The 16887-nt window shown below is 37.5% G+C and overlaps 1 protein-coding gene across 2 annotated transcripts in view; it reads left to right on the top strand.

Annotated features, from left to right (window-relative positions):
* The window catches only part of COX16 (cytochrome c oxidase assembly factor COX16), a 123564-nt gene that overhangs the window by 27782 nt on the left and 78895 nt on the right, over positions 1-16887 (top strand). For both annotated transcript variants that reach the window (XM_020986411.2, XM_020986410.2), the window contains exon 2: positions 3682-3753. In XM_020986411.2, coding sequence (XP_020842070.1) covers positions 3682-3753 — 72 coding nt within the window. The remainder of the gene's footprint in view (positions 1-3681; positions 3754-16887) is intronic.

The raw sequence follows: 16887 nt of genomic DNA, 5'->3' as shown, positions 1-16887 counted from the left end.
AGGTCACAGGTTCCCCACCCCTGAATAGGGTATGCCAAAAGTTTTAGTGCCCCTTTAAGCTTTAATAACTTATATGGTAATGATAGTAAAGGCCAGGTTCAAATTGGCATTGGAGAGCAAGGAATAGTCTATCTGATTGTGACCAGTGCGTCAAGGGATATAAGAAAAAGTGTAGCTAGAATGGCTAGGGATGCAGTATTGTCAGGGGGAAGCCAGATCTCAATGAGTGCTAGAAGATGAAACATGAGACAGGAAGAGGTTTAACTCTAAAAGGACCAGAATTTAAGAATGCCTCAAAGGACCAAGCTGCTTTAATTAACCCAATATGTTGCTTTTTTGTTTTTTTGGTTTTTTTAATATTCATTAGACAAGAAAATTGGAGATAGTAGGATGAAAATTTTATTTCAAAGTAAAACTATAATTTTTTTGGGTATCGTTTGACCTGCCTTATCCCTCTAGGGTTAAGATGAGAAATTTATTAATTATAGAGCAGGAATTGCAGAGGGAACAGTGAAAGGAGCAGACAGATCCAGAGGGTAGAATTAAAATGTTTTGTAGGAAAGGAGCTAGAAATCTGGGATCCAAAGAGGAGAGTTTGCTCTTCACCAGAGATTCAGTATCACTGGAATCAGGAGAGTAAAAAAAAGGGGTGGGTTTATGTTAAGCATCAGGGAATGAGTTCAGTCAGAGTGTCATTGAATGGGGGGGGGTCATGTCCATTAAGAAAGGGTAGATGATTATTAAATTCAGAGTCCCTTTTGGCAGGTGTTACTGCTCTGTCTTGTGAGATCTCAGGAACTCCACCTTATTGCAAGCATAAGCAGTGGGCATTATGGCACAAGGAGTGTCAGGGCTCAGTCAGGAGATAGGTGGCTCACCTTTCAGAATTCCTTTCCAACTACCTATAAGATATCTATTCATCGATCTTCTGCTAGCACCTTAGACTAACTGTGTCTAACACTGTGCTGATTGTTTTTCTCCAAAATTCCCCTTCTGAGTCTATCATTTGACTCGGTGGTTGAGCCTGGCGGGATTATCTTTGATACTTCCTTCTGCCTTACTTACAGCAGATCGTTTATCAAATATTGTCAGTTCTGTCTTTGCCAGGTCTCTATCATCCAACCCTCCTTACATTTTAAATGCTACTACCATTATGTAGCCTTTCGTTACTAGCAGCTTGTACTGCTCTTAATAGATTTTCCTAATTCTATTTTCTCCTCCCTACTGTCAAACTTTTCTTCCTTATGGATATCTGGGTTTGCTACTTTGTCAGAACCTCTCAATGCCTGCCAATTGCCAAGTAACCTCATACTCCTTTGACTGTCCTTCATGATCGTCTGTGATCTGGTGCCACTCTGCTTTTCTAGCCTTATCTCATACTGTCATCCCTCCCTCCCTGTGTGCCAAGCACCAGATAATCTGAAATTTTTGACATCCCCTTATACACCCCACATTTTGCTCTATCTGTTCCCTCTGCCTGGAATTTCTCTAGTAAAACTCTATCCTCTAAAGCCTAACTCAGGTGCTACCTTCTCCAGGAAATTTTCAGTGAGCCCACTTGTCGATAAACATCTTTCTCTCCCTTCCCCCTTTAGACCTCATATAACATTTTGTGTTTAATCAAATGAAATATGTACAGGAGTTGGTGTTTATAAATGCCAACTTTTTTTTTTTGGTACTTCTCATGGAGTAATTGCATTAAAAGATGTTTATTCTCCACCAAAGTTCTACCTTGATGCCACATCATAGCATGGAATTCTTGATGATTATGCCAAAAAGCATAAGACCTTGAGAAATGACTTCAGAGATATTATTGCAGCACTAGACGGTTTCTGTAGCTCGCATCAGGCTGGCTAAGTGCAGAAAGGCTTTTTACCACCTTCACCACCAGATGGCACTTTCCTTTGGTTACAGTACTTCACAGCAAAGGCTTTTGAGTTGTGGAAGGGTCAATAAAAGGCATCCCTACACTGATGAAATAGCCAGTTATAAATGCATTTAACTATAGTTATTTCCATGTAGTCGCCAGACTGTAAATTTTAAAATATCTTACGTTAATGGTATTTATTGAAGTGAACTCAATTAAATGAAGTACAGATTGCACATAGGTATGGAAAGGGTACAGAGTAAGAGTGACCGTAGTCTGGTGGGATTAACTAGGTAAGGCTTTGAGAAGAAGCCGAGTTTGAGAATTACCTGGACCCTTTATTACATAATGAGTCAGTTAGAAAAGACCTCAAGCTTCTGGTCTTTTGTTTCAGATTTCTCAGTTACATCCACTAACTACAAAGTGGCAGTTGTATAGAGTGGTTTGAAATTATGCTAATTATATGGCTATGCATACTGGTTGGGTTTTTATAGGGTTTTATGTGTTGTTTGTATTTAGTAAATATAAAAACCTCAGATGGTTGAAATGCTCATTTTTTAGTGAATTGACAATAAAAGCTTTACCAGAAATTTACTGTTAATTAATATTTGCAGAGTGCTTTTCATGTAAACAGTTCTATAATAAAGAGAAGGACTCAAAACAAAAGTCCTGTTATGAGGAGCTCAAAGACAAGAATATGAACTTTATGTATTCATGCTTTGATAGATTCTATAAAAGGAATATTTTTATTTACTTCTTTGGCAATAGAAAGTACACAAAACTAGAGTCTAGTCTAGAACATAGACTGCCAGCTAAGTTACTGAAGGATAAGAAAATGCAAGTATTTTCACAAGTAGCATCAGTGATGTGGAGGGAGGGGATGTTTAAGGCGTAATGCTGAAGAGCACTGTGGCCTGACCCAGAAGAGTGTTTATGGAGAAGGAAATAAGATTATTTCTGCTTAGGAGATTTGTATGTGAAGTAACCATATTCTAAGAGCATCTTAAGACTTTTTTTTTGTTTTTTATTTTCCATTTAAAAAGCTTTTCTCCCTTCTACCCTCATTGAAAAAAAAGAAAAAGAAAACCCACGCTGCCCATGTTCAAATACACACATATGTTATATATCTATCTTTATCTATATCTATATATCTTATTCTGAATCTTGATCCATTACCTGGAAGGTAGATAGCAGGCTTCATCATCGGTCTTCCAGATTTTTGGTTGGTCATTGCATCTATCAGTGTTCTTAAATATTTCTTAAACAAAATATTGTTTGTTTTTAAAATGTTGGTATAGTATAAATTGTCCTTCTGGTTCTCTTCAGTTTACTCTGTATCAGTTTGTACAAGTCTTCCAAAGTTTCTCTGAACCCATCCCTTTTGTCATTTTAAAAATGTGTTTCATTACATTCATATGCCATAATTTTTATAATCATTCCCTAATTGATAGGCACCCCCTTAGTTTCCAGTTCTGTGCCACTACAAAAAAAAAGTGACCGTAAATATTTTTTAATGTATCAGCCCTTTTTCTTCTTTTTTTGATCTGCCTAGGTCTAGTAGTCTAAGGGCACTTCCTGAAGATCTTTCACGATAATGAGCTGAAGATACAGCCTCAAGCTGGAAAGATGGATAAAAGTTTAACTGGAGTGGTAGTAGCCTATATGTTCTCATTATTATTGTCTTTTAAACCTGACATGTTATCCTTCCTGGTCCATATGGTGGCTCTGATTCTACTGGCATTAGGGTCAGAAGTGCAAAGAGATACTGTTATTCTACTTTTCTGATGGCGTTTCCCTTTATTTTCATGTTTTAGATACTCGTCATTGGAGGATCTTTTGGTCTCCGGGAGTTTTCTCAAATCCGTTATGATGCAGTGAAGGCCAAGGTAAGAGTGGTCTGTTGTGAAAGAGCTGTAATTGGGGGTGACAAAATGTGTGTGTTTGTGTGTGTGTGTGTGTGTGTGTAGGAGTGTTTGTGTATGTGTGTGTACTACGGGAAGAATGATAGTTTAATATTGGAAATCCTGCTTTTAAAATAGACAGCCTCTTTTATCAAGGACTTAGTGGCCTTGCTAGTTCCTTTACAAGCAGCATCATGTCTTGTTGCCTGTGGTTTCTATTCCTGCCACTTCTGAGTCACTAGGTAGCCTTGGGTCTATTTCCTAATCTTTAAAATGACAATAGTTATTGCACACAAGGTCATTGTAAAGATTTATGATGTGTTTTAAGGTATTCAGCAATTCTGCACTCAATTTATTGAAAGAATCTGTAAGCATGAAGGTATTTTGGTACAGAATAAGCCTCAGCAGAATTGGTGTTCGGTTTTAGTGAAGATCAAAGAGTTTAGTTCCTCAAATGTAGTTAATTAAACAGTCCATAGCAATAGATTGTTTAAGTAATCACAGATTTGTACATCTTCTATAATTGTTGTGCATGAGTATTTAATGCAATTATTATAAAATTCAGACCAAATTTCACACAAGAATGCTATATACCTTTATCCAGAGGTGCACATTTGATGTCTTAACATAGATAGAATGTTTCTGAGTTTTCCTTTCTAGGAAGCTTTCTTAGCAAACTTCATTGTTGTTGGTGGGAAAATAGTTTGGGTTTGAGAACAGGACATTGTTTGTAAAGACAAAAAAACTGTAGGCTCATTGTTCAGCATTAAGCCAATATTTATTAAGCTTCAATGATAGACAGAGCGCTACACTAGGCACTAAGAGAGGTGATAAGTTAGAAGAGATTCTCCCTGCCCTCTCGGAGCTGACAGTCTAGTAAGAGTTTATGAAGCAAGCTCAGATAAGGAATACACAATGTTACTTGGTAAGTGGATTAGAATTCAAAACAGAGTGCTACTTGAGGTCAGTGGGGGGAATTTGTTACTAACACAGGGGATCAGGGAGGATTTCTTGGGGAAAGTGGCATTTGGGTTGGGCTTTAAAGGACTGGTAAAGACAACAGATAAAAAGAATGGGACAGGGAGGACATCCCAGGCAAAAGATGAGGTGTGAATAATGGTACAGAAGTGAGAGAACACAGAGCATATGAGAGAGGGGAATTTGGTTTAATTAGGACACAGAGTGGATGGAATAGAATAGGTGATAGTGCCAGTGTATATAGTGCCTTGTATACCTTTTAAGGAATTTGAGGCAGTAGGGAGCCGTTGAGTAGAAGAGTGATATAACCAGACAGAGATGTAACAAAAGTTATGCTGACACATATATTAAGGCTAGATTGGAGGGCCAGGGGACAGAATGGAGGTAAAAAGATTTATTAGGAGACAGTTTGTAGTAGTCAGGCAGGCAGTAATGGAAACCTGTACCAGGATGGTGGTATTAGAAATAGAGAAGGGGAGATAGATATTGTAGAGTCAGAATCAATAAGACGTGGTAACTCATTGTCTATACCAGATGAAGGAGAGGGAACAGTCAAAGATAAAACCTCAGTGCCCCAGGCATTCCTCTAAGTTAAGGAGGAATTGGGGATTTGCATTGGTATATCCTCAAAGTCTTAACCCGGTTTTAAGCTTAAAAACTCCACCATGCCTTTTGGGACAACCCTGTATAACCTCAAGGTTTGGAATGTGGGAAGCAGAGTAAATGGTGTCTCCAGTGACCAAAGTAGTGGAATCAGAGAGAGGAGCAGGTTTAGGGGGGAGGTAATAAATTATGTTTTGGATGTGTCCAGTTTGAGCTGCTGCTGGAACGTCTAGGTTGAGATGCTGGTCTGAAGCCCAGAATAGAAGACAGAACTGTGTGTAAACACTAATTTGGGCCTGAGTTACATAGAAGTGGTAGTACAAACTGGGGGAGGAGATTGCCAGGGGAGAGAGTGGAGAGAGAAGAGCAGAGAGCCAAAGACAGGCTCTTGGGCAACATCCACATGAAAGGGTTGGGAGAAGAGGAGTCTCCAGCAAAGGGGACAGAGGGATAAGTGAAGAGCCGGGACAGTATACCGACTCTAAAGCCAAGGGAAGAAGGAATATTCCAGTAGAAGGGAAGGGGAACAGTCAGATGTTTGAAAAAACAAAGGTCACAAAGAATGAGAACCCCCAAAGAAAAGGTTGTTGATTACTTGGCCGTTAGTGATACTTGAGAAAGCAGCTTAAAGTAGAGTGAGTGGGACAGAAGCTTAGTTGGGGGTGAGGGTGTAGAGACAGTAGATAGTGGGGAGTTGGAGGCATTGGGTGTAAACAACTCATGAAGTTGATAGAGAGGAAGATGGATGGTGGATGGGCTGGAAGGGTCACGAAAATACTTTTTAAAAAAGTATTGTGAAGACTTGAATATGTGTTTAGGTAGATGAGGAGCTGGTGAATAGAGATTAAAGGGGCATGATTGCTAGAGCAAGGTCCTGGTAGAGGCAGAAGTGAACGGACCAAGGGGACAGGTAGAAGGAACAGCTTAGTAAGGAATAGCGATGCCTTTTCTGTGACCAGAAAGTATAGAATTTATAGCAGGGAAATTAGTAATAGTATTGGGAGAGATTTTGTTAACATATATATATATATAGTATAAAATGCATTGGTTACTAAATCAAAGTTTTGCTTAATTTTTTTTTATTGAAAAGTACTATGGGCATTATTTGGAAGCGACTGATGTATCAAAACAAAATTAGTAAAAAAAAATTAAGAGGGAAAAGTTTCATTTTTCAAGAGAAAAAGAAAAGAAAGAAAAGAACATGGATTAAGTGACAGAAGACCTAGATTCTCATATAGGATCCATTAGCTGTAGTATATTAGGCAAGAAGACACTTAACGTATCTCCCTGAGCCAGTTTCTTTATCTGTAAAATACTAATTAAAAAGCCTGCTTTGCCTACCTCATGGGTTTTTTTTTTATGAGACTCAAGTGAGTTAATTTGTGTGAAAATATTTTATAAACTGTAAGGCATTATATAACATTCCAAGTGAAATTTATTGCCATAGCTCATACTACTTATACTAGTACTTTTATCTCCTACTACTCTCTTCCATGTACTCTGTGCTTCAGACAAACTGCAGTTATGGTAATGATGATGATGGTGATGATAGTAATAACTCACATTTATATAGTGATTTAAAATTTACAAAACACTTTTCTTCCAATAACCCTCTGAGGTACTCACTAGCCTTTTATATGCCTCCCCCCTTTTCCAACATGCTTTTGCTTTTGTTTTTCCCTAGGCTTAGAATACCTGCTAGTTGAATTCCTGCCTGTGTTTTGAAGTCATATTCAAATACAGCCACTTCTAGGAAGTTTTTCTGGAGTCAGTAATGACTATTCCTCTGTCAGACCCTATATAGCACTTTGATTGAACCACTCTAACATCATTTATCCCACCAATATCCCATTAGGCTGTGTGCTATGCAAGAGCAGTGATCCTGTCTTAGCTAAATAGTTTATCTTAGCCATTGCCTAGGCTAATGCTCTGCACACAAATAGATGTCTAATAAATGTTTATTGATTTGTTGAAAATGTAAGAAAATATCATTAGGAGCGCATGGGCTCTCTTCCTAGAATGATTTTACTTGAGTTTTCTCATTTAGAAGATGTGATTTGAAACTACCCACTTTCCAAAAGTGGGAATTAATTATTTGGTAAGATAAGTTGCTTCCTAAAATACATTTGGTAAGTTAATAGTGTATTAACTTTGGGTATCCCTACTAATAAACAATAGAAGTAAAAAAGATGTTTTTCATTTTATTTTAAGAGGTCAAATTTAAGGGGGCGTCTAGGTGGCACAGTGGATAGAGCACCAGCCCTGGAGTCAGGAGGACCTGAGTTCAAATCCGGCCTCAGACACTTGACACTAGCTGTGTGACCTTGGACAAGTTACTTAATCCCATTGCCTACCAAAAAAAAAAGTCAAATTTAAGAAGGAAAACATTATATACTCGCAGTGTCTCCAAACTTCTGTTGGGTAAAGTTCTGCTTTTAAAATAGGATCCCAATGAAACTGGTAGGGAATTCCCAGATCTAAATGAGCTGGTTATCTCATATGGCCTTGATGTCTTTTAAATGCTAAGCCCCTAAGTAGTCACTGTGTTGTTTCCATCTATTAACAATGGAAGACTTCATCCTTAAAAATGCTTCCCTCTGAATGCCAGAGAATAATCAAACCATTTTGTGTGTGAGGTCTCACTCCACTCCCTTAATTATTTTGAAGGAAGTGAATCATATTCATATCGTTCAGTAGGAGGATTTCTTTTTGACCATTCTTGTGATTCCATTGGCTTAGGATAAGCTCCTTCTACCAATCCTGATCGGCAGTTCTTTGGCAACTTGTAGTCTTAGGAAGTTGCTTGGGAATTTTGGGGGAAAATGGCTATGTGACAAATTCTAGTCACATTCGCCTTCCCTGAGAGATAACCTACCAAAGATGAATTGGTCAGTAAAACCCAAGAGCAATACCAGTAATCTGCTTCATCCAGTCCAGCACTGCACAATGAGATGGCTTGAAGCCTGGGGGGATTTTGGTCAGGGACCATGAAAGGGGGCTGCAGCCAGAGTGATTTTTGATGAATGGACCCTGAAATCAGCAGGATCTCTGTCCTGGCCTGTCTGAACCACAGCAGAGAGCAAAACCAGTTCTAAGTAGGTTACTCTCCTAGGAGAGGAAATAAGGCAAGGGGGCACTTCAGGAGGCATGAAACTGGCCTCCTCCTCCTCAGTATTCAGGAGCGGCTTGTAAGGGCTGCCCCAGGGGACAAAGTCAACTCTTGGTGGATGTGCATATGAGGAGACCGAGAGATGGCACTGAGGTGGGGCTTGTTCACCTTGAGCCTCCAGGAGACACAGGCAGAAGCTAGAGGGTGAGAACTTTTGTATAAATTGGTAGAGAGTAAAATAGGCAGAGTTAGAATAATTTGTGTAGTGATGAAAACATTGTAAAGAAAAACAGATTTGGAAGATTTAAGAACTCTGATCAATGCAGTGACCAACCATGATGCCAAAAGACTGGTGTTGATCATGCTTCCCACCCTTGGAGGGAGAGGCGTTAGATTAGAGGTGAAGAGGGAGACATATGTTTTCTGACTTGGCCAGTGGTTCAATTTGTTTTGCTTGACAAAGCTTACTTTTTAGAAGAGACAACTTGGAGGAGAAGGAAGAAAGTTGATGGTTAGTGATAGTGAGGCTAAAGAAAGAAAATAAATAAAACAGCAATGACCCATTTGCAAATACGTAAAAAAGAGCAGAGGGAAATTCAGAAGGGGATACAGACAAGTAAGTTGTTTCTTCTAGGTGGGAAGGTTATTCCCTTTAGCTCTTAGGTTAGGTGATCCACACGTTTGCTGCTAAAGAGTCTCTAAAAGGCTTTTAGCTGGGGCAGCGAGGTGGCACAGTGGATAGAGCACTGGCCCTGGAGATAGGAGCACCTGAGTCTAAATCCAGTCTCAGACAAGACACTTGACACTTACTAGCTGTGTGACCCTGGGCAAGTCACTTAACCCAAATTGCCTCACAAAAAAAAAAGAAATAAAAAGCGTTTAGCTACCGAAAGGAATCAATAGGACTTGAGGAGCTGGATATGTTGCCTTTTCCAGTGATAAGTAGAGCCTCTCCACTTTTTCATCTTCTCTTTCCAGCCCTCAGAACGTAAGGGTGAAGCAAGAGAGGAGATGCCCAGTCTCACCTCCTTTTACCCTCTGTCTGTGACTTGCTCTCGGCAGAGGGATTGTGGGGGCTGCCTTCCTGATTCCCTTAACAGTCTGGAGCCATACTCACTTTCAAAGTTCAGAAGCAAGGGTAGCATACTTTTAACGTTTCCTGTATACAGATTGGTTTCTGGCAACTGGTCTTACCTTATGTCAACCTGATGGTGACAGCATAATAGCCTTCTTCACATAGGGTCAATTATAACTATACAACAGGGTTCTGTTTATAACCAGGAATGACTCATTAGGCACACTAGTCAATTTCCATGCTTTTCATCACCAGCAGAAACATAGCAACTACTTTGATACATTCCAGTGCTAGAGACAGCTTACAGTGTGTCAGGAGAGCTGATTGTTAAATTTTCAGTGAAATCATTTATACCTCAGGAATCAGCAAATTCTACAAATTAGGACTTCAGTTATTTATGTAATTGTTTTATATTGTCTAGATCTTAGAAAGCAATGGAGAAAATGTTAATGCAGAGTAAACTTAAAAGTGTGTTGTGGGGTATATGTGTGTATGTGTGTGTATGTGTGTGTGTGTGTGGTGTGTAAACTTAAAAGTATAGTATAAATATATGTGTGTGTATATATATATGTATAAAAACTTAAAGGTGTGGCATATATGCACACATATATTCAAACTTAAAAGTGTGTTGTGTGCATGTATATGTATATGTCTGTGTGTGTGTGTTTAAACTTAGAAGTATCTGTGTTTTTTGTGTTATTTTATTTTGTGTTATTATTGTTATTATTTTTGGAGAGCCAGTTGTTGAATGTTTGCCAGCATACCCATGATGCATATGCTTTTCATATTGAGAAACCAGACCACAGGATCCACAACAAAATCCCAGATAACTTCAACAAACTTTTATCATATACTTAGTATGTTTAGAACGCTCTGTTAGGCACTAGGACAAACTAGAAAGTTTATGTAAAACATGCTTAGTGATAGACCCTTACTGTTTTTCATTTATCTTATTTTATTTTATTTTATTTTGGCTAGGCAATGGGGTTAAGTGACTTGCCTAGGGTCACATAGCTAGTAAGTGTTATTATGTGTCTGAGGCTGGATTTGAACTCAGGTCCTCCTAAATCCAGAGCTGGTGCTCTATCTACTGCGCCACCTAGCTGCCCCCCTTACTGTTTTTCTTCACTGGATCCCCCTGACTCCAAGGGCCAGCTGTCCAAGGTGTGACCTTATCATTTCACTTTCTATTTACCCAACGTAAGGAAGCCCAACAGAACGAGTGTGGTATAGCAGAAAGAATACTGGTTCTAGCATTGGAGGATCTGGGTTCAAATTCTGCCTCTGAAGCTTATTACTTGTGTGACTGTGGGTAAATCACTAAACCTTAATTTTTTTCATCTGTGAAACGAGTGGGTTAGATTACATAGCCTCTGAGGTCTTTTCCAATTCCTCCCAACCTTTTTTTTTTTTTAAAACTAGTTCTCCTTATTCCTCCTAGGAAATACAGTAGCCAGTCATGGGCCTGAATCCATAGTGAGGTAAGGGAAAGAGAATAAGCATTTATATAGCTCCTACTATGTGGCAGGCTGCACTATGCTAAGCACTTTTTACAAATATTATCTTATTTGATCCTTGTGACAACCTTGAAAGGTAGGTGCTATTAATATTCCCATTTCGTAATTGAGGAAACTGAGGCAAACAGAGGTGCGGTGACTTGCCCAGGATCACAAAGGAAGTGTCTGAGGCCCAGTTTGAACTAACATCTTCCTGACTCCAGCCCCCGTGCTTATCTGCTGTGCTACCCACAGCCAGGGCTGAGTGGTGTGGAAGCTTTGACTTGCTCCATTTCTGACCTAGTCTGGTTTGCGCCTCCTTACGTAGCCCAGGGGACCTCTACTTTTAGGGGCGCACCGTTTTGGGGCTGAACTTGGTGTGTGTGTCTGATTCTCATTAGCTCCATGGCAGCTCAGTCTCTCTACCAGCCTCCGCCTCTCTCAGTGGAAGAGATTAAAGAAATGCATCACCCTCCCCGGCCCTTTCTACTCTGAATTTTATGATCTCATGAACTGTTTGTGAAATTCTTACTTCTAGAAGGCAATACAGCTCTCAAGTTAATCCTCTGTCAGGCCTCCCTGTTTCCTGCTTCCCTGTAAATCACTGAAGTATTCTTTATCAAACGAGTCCAAGAAATTCCTTACTAAAATTAGCTAAAATTAATAATGACTTTACTATATTGGATACTTGAAGAGACCTCGGGGTGGGGTGAGTATGATCTTCGTTTTGCCAATGGGGAAACTGAGGCTTGGGCACATTTAGTGTTATGCAGTGTTGGTTAGTCCTTCTGACTCAGAATCATAGAATTTGAGTTGGAAAAGGACCTTTCATATCATTTAGTGCAATCCCCAGATTATACAGCTGAGAAGACTGAGGTTCAGTATTTGCTCAAGATCATATAGCTAGTTAATGTCAGCGCTGAGACTGAGACCAAAGTCTTCAAATTTGCTTTTCTTTCCCTTATACCATATAACCTCTTAGGCTAATATTTGGAAATTCTATCCACTTAGTATATAGCAATTTTTATTTCTAGTGTTCTCAGACCGTCTCTAAGATTGATGGGAGAGATGATCATGCAGGCATCATATCAGAGAAACAGTCCTAGGCTATCTTAGGAAGGCGTTATATTCGTGAGACTCACCCGATGCTTAGCCAACCAGGAGATTCCAGGTGTAGCTATAGCTCACAAGATGTCTAGGAGGAGGGAAAGCACGGATGTGCTTCTGGTTCTCTAGGCCAACTTCCCTAGGGTTAGCATCCCAGGGGATGCACAAAATAATATGCCAAAATCAGGAAAGGTGGCTTGCAGTAGTGCTGATAAAATTCACAGTTCTCAGCCTTCCCATTGCCCATTCAAGGTGCTGACAGATTGGTTCGTACCGCAGAGCTCAAGCTACTGAAAACTCCAGAGCTTCTCAGCCACTAGAAACGTCAAGACAAAGCTGTTCTTAGACTTGCCTCCTCACTTCCCAGTTTCACCTGCAAGATGTCTTATTTCTCTTCCCTGATGATATAATCTCCACAGGGAGGGCTACTCTTCTATCCAGACCAAAGGACAGCAAGCAGTACTAACAAACCCTTCATCATATATACCTTTAATCCTGTGGGTCAATCTATTTAATAATCTCTGAGTCAATCTGTTTTTAAAGTTTTTATTGATATACATTTTCTTTTTTCTTTTCTATCTCTCTCTCCCTGTCTCTCTTGCTCTTTTTTTTTTTTAGGTAGTTGGGGTTAAGTGACTTGCCCAGGGTCACACAGCTAGTAAATGTCTAGTGTTTGGTTTGAGGCTGGATTTGAACTCAGGTCCTCCTGACTTCAGGGCTGGAGCTCTATCCATTGATATACCTTTTCTTATATCACCATAGTATCTTCCTCTTCCTCCTACCCAAGAGCCATCCCGTATGAAAAATAGTATTTTTTTTAGAGGAAAATAAGTAAATACAACTGATCAACACATGGAAAAAGTCCAAAAACATGTGCAACATGGAAGACTTGTAGACCTACTACCTCCATGAAGGGGTAGATTGGGCATGTCTTCTCATATCTCTTTATTTGAGTTCCACTTAATCTTTTATAATTTTGTCATTTACTTTTGATTTTGTGATATCTCCACTTTTTCCTTTAACGTTGTTATAGTTATTGTGTGTATTGTTTTCTTATCTCTGCTTTCTTCACTCTGCATCAGTTCAAATAGATCTTTCCATGCTTCTCTGTATTAATCACATACATCATTTCTGTTAGTACAGTAATATTCCATTAATTCATGTACCACAATTGGTTTTCTTCAGTTGATGGGCATCTACTTGTTTCCAATTCTTAACTATCACAAAAAAGTGCTACTTTAAATATTTTGGAGTATATGGGGACATTTTTCTTATCTATGGCTTCCTTGGGGTATAAGTCCAGTAATGGAGTCTTCTTGTTCAAAGAGTAAGGAAGTTTTAGTCACTTTATTTGCATAATTCCAAATTGCTTTCCAAAATGATTGTACCATTTTATAGCTCCACCAACAAGGTAGTAGTGTGCCTGTCTTTCCATAATCTCTCCAACAATATCTGTTGCCATTTTTTGATCATTTTTTCCAGTTTGCGGAGTGTGAGATAAAACTTCAGGATTTAAAAAAAATTTTATATTTCTCTTTTCTTTCTTTCTTTCTTTCTTTCTTTCTTTCTTTCTTTCTTTCTTTCTTTCTTTCTTTCTTTCTTTCTTTCTTTCTTTCTTTCTTTCTTTCTTTCTTTCTTTCTTTCTTTCCTTCCTCCCTCCCTCCCTCCCTCCCTCCCTCCCTCCCTCCCTCCCTTCCTTCCTTCCTTCTGCAATTGGGGTTAAGTGACTTACCCAGAGTCACACAGCTAGTGAGTATCATGTCTGAAGCTGGATTTGAACTCAGGTCCTCCAGACTCCAGGGCCGGTGCTCCATCCATTGCACCAACATAGCTGCCCCATAAATTTGTATTTCTCTTAGTAGTGATTTAAATCATTTCTTTATGTGGTTGTGAATACTTTATGGTTCTTTTGAGAACTGTTTGTTTATAATCCTTTGACCATATCTATTGGGGAATGGATATCAGTCATATGTATATGTGTGTGTGTATAAGTATATGTATAATACCTATTTTATTATTTGTTTATATATCTTGGATACTAAATCCTTATCAGAGGAATTTGATACAAACATTTTTTTTCTCCCATTCTACCACTTCCTTTCTTATTCTAGATTCAGTAATGTTATATGTGTAGAAGCTTTTCAGTTTCAAGTAATCAAAGTTATCTATTTTATCTTTTGTAATTACCTGTAACTCTTGTTTGGTTAAGAATACATCTCTTACCCATAGCTTTGAGAGCTATATGATCTGTTTCTTTTATGATGTTTTATTTTATAGTATGATTTTTAATATTAAGGTCATGTATCTGTTTAGAATGTATTGTGAAGTGTGGAATAAGGTGTTGGTCTATGCCTAATTTCTGCCAGATTGCTTTCTAGTTTTTCTAGTAGTTTAAAAAAAAATCAAATTAGAAGTTTTCCCTAGGTAATTTATATTTTCCAGTTTATCAAACACCGGGTTATTGAGTTCTGTTATTTCTGAGTATCCTTTATCTAGATTAATCTATTAATCTATCTCTGCTCATTAACCAATACTGGATGATTTTTATGACTACTGCTTTATAATACACTTTGAAATCTGAAGTGCTGTTTCTTCTTCATTCTTACTTGTTTTCATCATTTCTTTTAATATTCTATATCTTTTGTTTTTCCAAACGAGTTTTATTATTTTATCAAGTTCTGTTAAGTATCCCTTTGGTAATTTGATTGGTATAGCATTAAAAGTATAAATTAATTTTGTTAGCATTGTCAGTTTTAGTATATTGTCTCAGCCTAACCATGATTACCAAATATTTCTCCAGCTATTTAGGTTGTTGTTTATTTCTTTAAGGAATACTTTGTAATTGAATCTATGTAAGTCCTTTGTGTGATTTGGGAGGTTGTTCTCCAGATATTTTATACATTTTGTTGTTATTTGGAATGAGATTCACCTTTCTCTTATTGGTTCTTGTGTTTTGTTACTGCTATACAGAAATGCTGTTTTTTTTTTTAGGTTTTATTTTGTAGCCTGCGACTTTGCTGAAGCTATTGTCTTAGTTATTATTTTTGCCAGTTCCTTGGAGTTTTCTAAGGAAACCATCATATTAGCAAACAGGAATAATTTTTATCTCCTCTTTACTTACATTTATTCCTTTAATTCCTTTCTCTTAGTTTTGCTCATTGCTATTGCGAGTATTTCTAAGACTATATTGAATACTAATGAGGAGAGTGGGCATCCTTGTTTCGTTCCTGTATTTATTGGAAAAGATTCTAGTGTATCCCTCTGCATGGGATACTTGCTTTTGGTTTTAGATAGATGCTTTCTGTGATATTAGAAAAAGGTCCCTCTTTGCTTATACTTTGTAGAATTTTTAGTGTAAAGATGTTTTACTCTGCCAGAGGTCTTTTCTGCATCCATTGAGATGATTGTGTGGTTTTGAATGTTTTTGTTTTTAATATGATTAATTATGTTGACAGTCTTTGTAATGTTGGACCATCTTTGCATTCCTGTCATAAATCCCACTTGATCTTAATGAATGATTTCTTGGATAAATTGCTGTAGTCTGTTTAATAGGATTTCGTTCAAAATTTTTGAGTCAATGTTCATTAATGATATTGGCCTATAGTTCGCCTCCTCCTGCCTGTGTTTTATTTTTCTCTCATTTAGGTGTTAGGATGATATTTGCCTCATAAAGAGATTCTGGTGGGATTCTTTCTCAGTTTTTGAGAATAATTTGTGAAGTGTGAATACCAACTATTTTTTTAAAAGTTTGATAGAATTCTTTCATCAGGATCAATATTTTTTTCCTTTGGTTGTTCTTTTGTAGTTAAATCAATTTATTTTTCTGAGATCAAGCTATTTAGGATCTCCATCTGGTGTCTCATAGTTTGAGTATATTATATTTTTGAAGATATTCCTCTATTTTGTGTTCTCTGTTTTATTAGCATATACCTATGTATAATATGTTCTGATTATTGTTTTTATTTCTTCTGGTTTTGCTGTAATTTTACCTTGTTCATTTGTATTTTATTGATTTTCTACTCTCTTCTTTTTAGTCAGATTAACTAGGAGTATCAATTTCTTTAGTCTTTTTGAAGAATCACCTTTTAGTTTTATCATTTTTGTAGAGATTTTTTTGTTTCTAATTTATCTATTTCACCTCTATTTTTTAATCTCTTCTGCTTATTTTAGGTTTGTTTATTTTCTGTCTCATTGCATATTTAGTTCATTAACCTTCTCATTTTCTATTTTATTTTATTTTTCTATTTTTATTTTCAGTTCCAAATTCTCTCCTTCCTTTCGTCTCTCCTCCACCCATTGAGAAGGCAATACCCATTTTGCATATGAAATTATAAAATCTATGTTACAAAAAACAAAAACAAAATAAAAACTAAGGAAAATGAAGAAAGAGAAAAAATGTTTCACCTTTTCTATTTTGTTAATGTATGATTTTGACCCAAATACTGCATTAGCTGCATTCCAGAAATTTTGGTATGTTGTTGCATCACTACCATTTTTTTTTACATAGTTATTGTTTCTATGATTTGTTCTTTGACCTTATTCATTATTTAACATTTCATCGTTAAGTCTGCATTTGGGTCTGTAACTTTTATTTATGAGCCTTGAAATAATGTCTATTCTTATTGCATTATGGTCTATAAAGGATATATTGACTATTCCTGCCCTTTTACATTTGTTGGCAATATCTCTGTGACCTACTTAATGGTTAATGTTTGTAAAAGTTTCCTTTGGTATAGAGAAATATGTATATT

This window comes from Phascolarctos cinereus, unplaced genomic scaffold, assembly GCF_003287225.1.
Source record: "Phascolarctos cinereus isolate Bilbo 61053 unplaced genomic scaffold, phaCin_HiC Scaffold_3;HRSCAF=262, whole genome shotgun sequence".
Classification (NCBI taxonomy): Eukaryota; Metazoa; Chordata; class Mammalia; order Diprotodontia; family Phascolarctidae; genus Phascolarctos; species Phascolarctos cinereus.
This window is presented reverse-complemented; position numbering and strand designations above follow the sequence as displayed.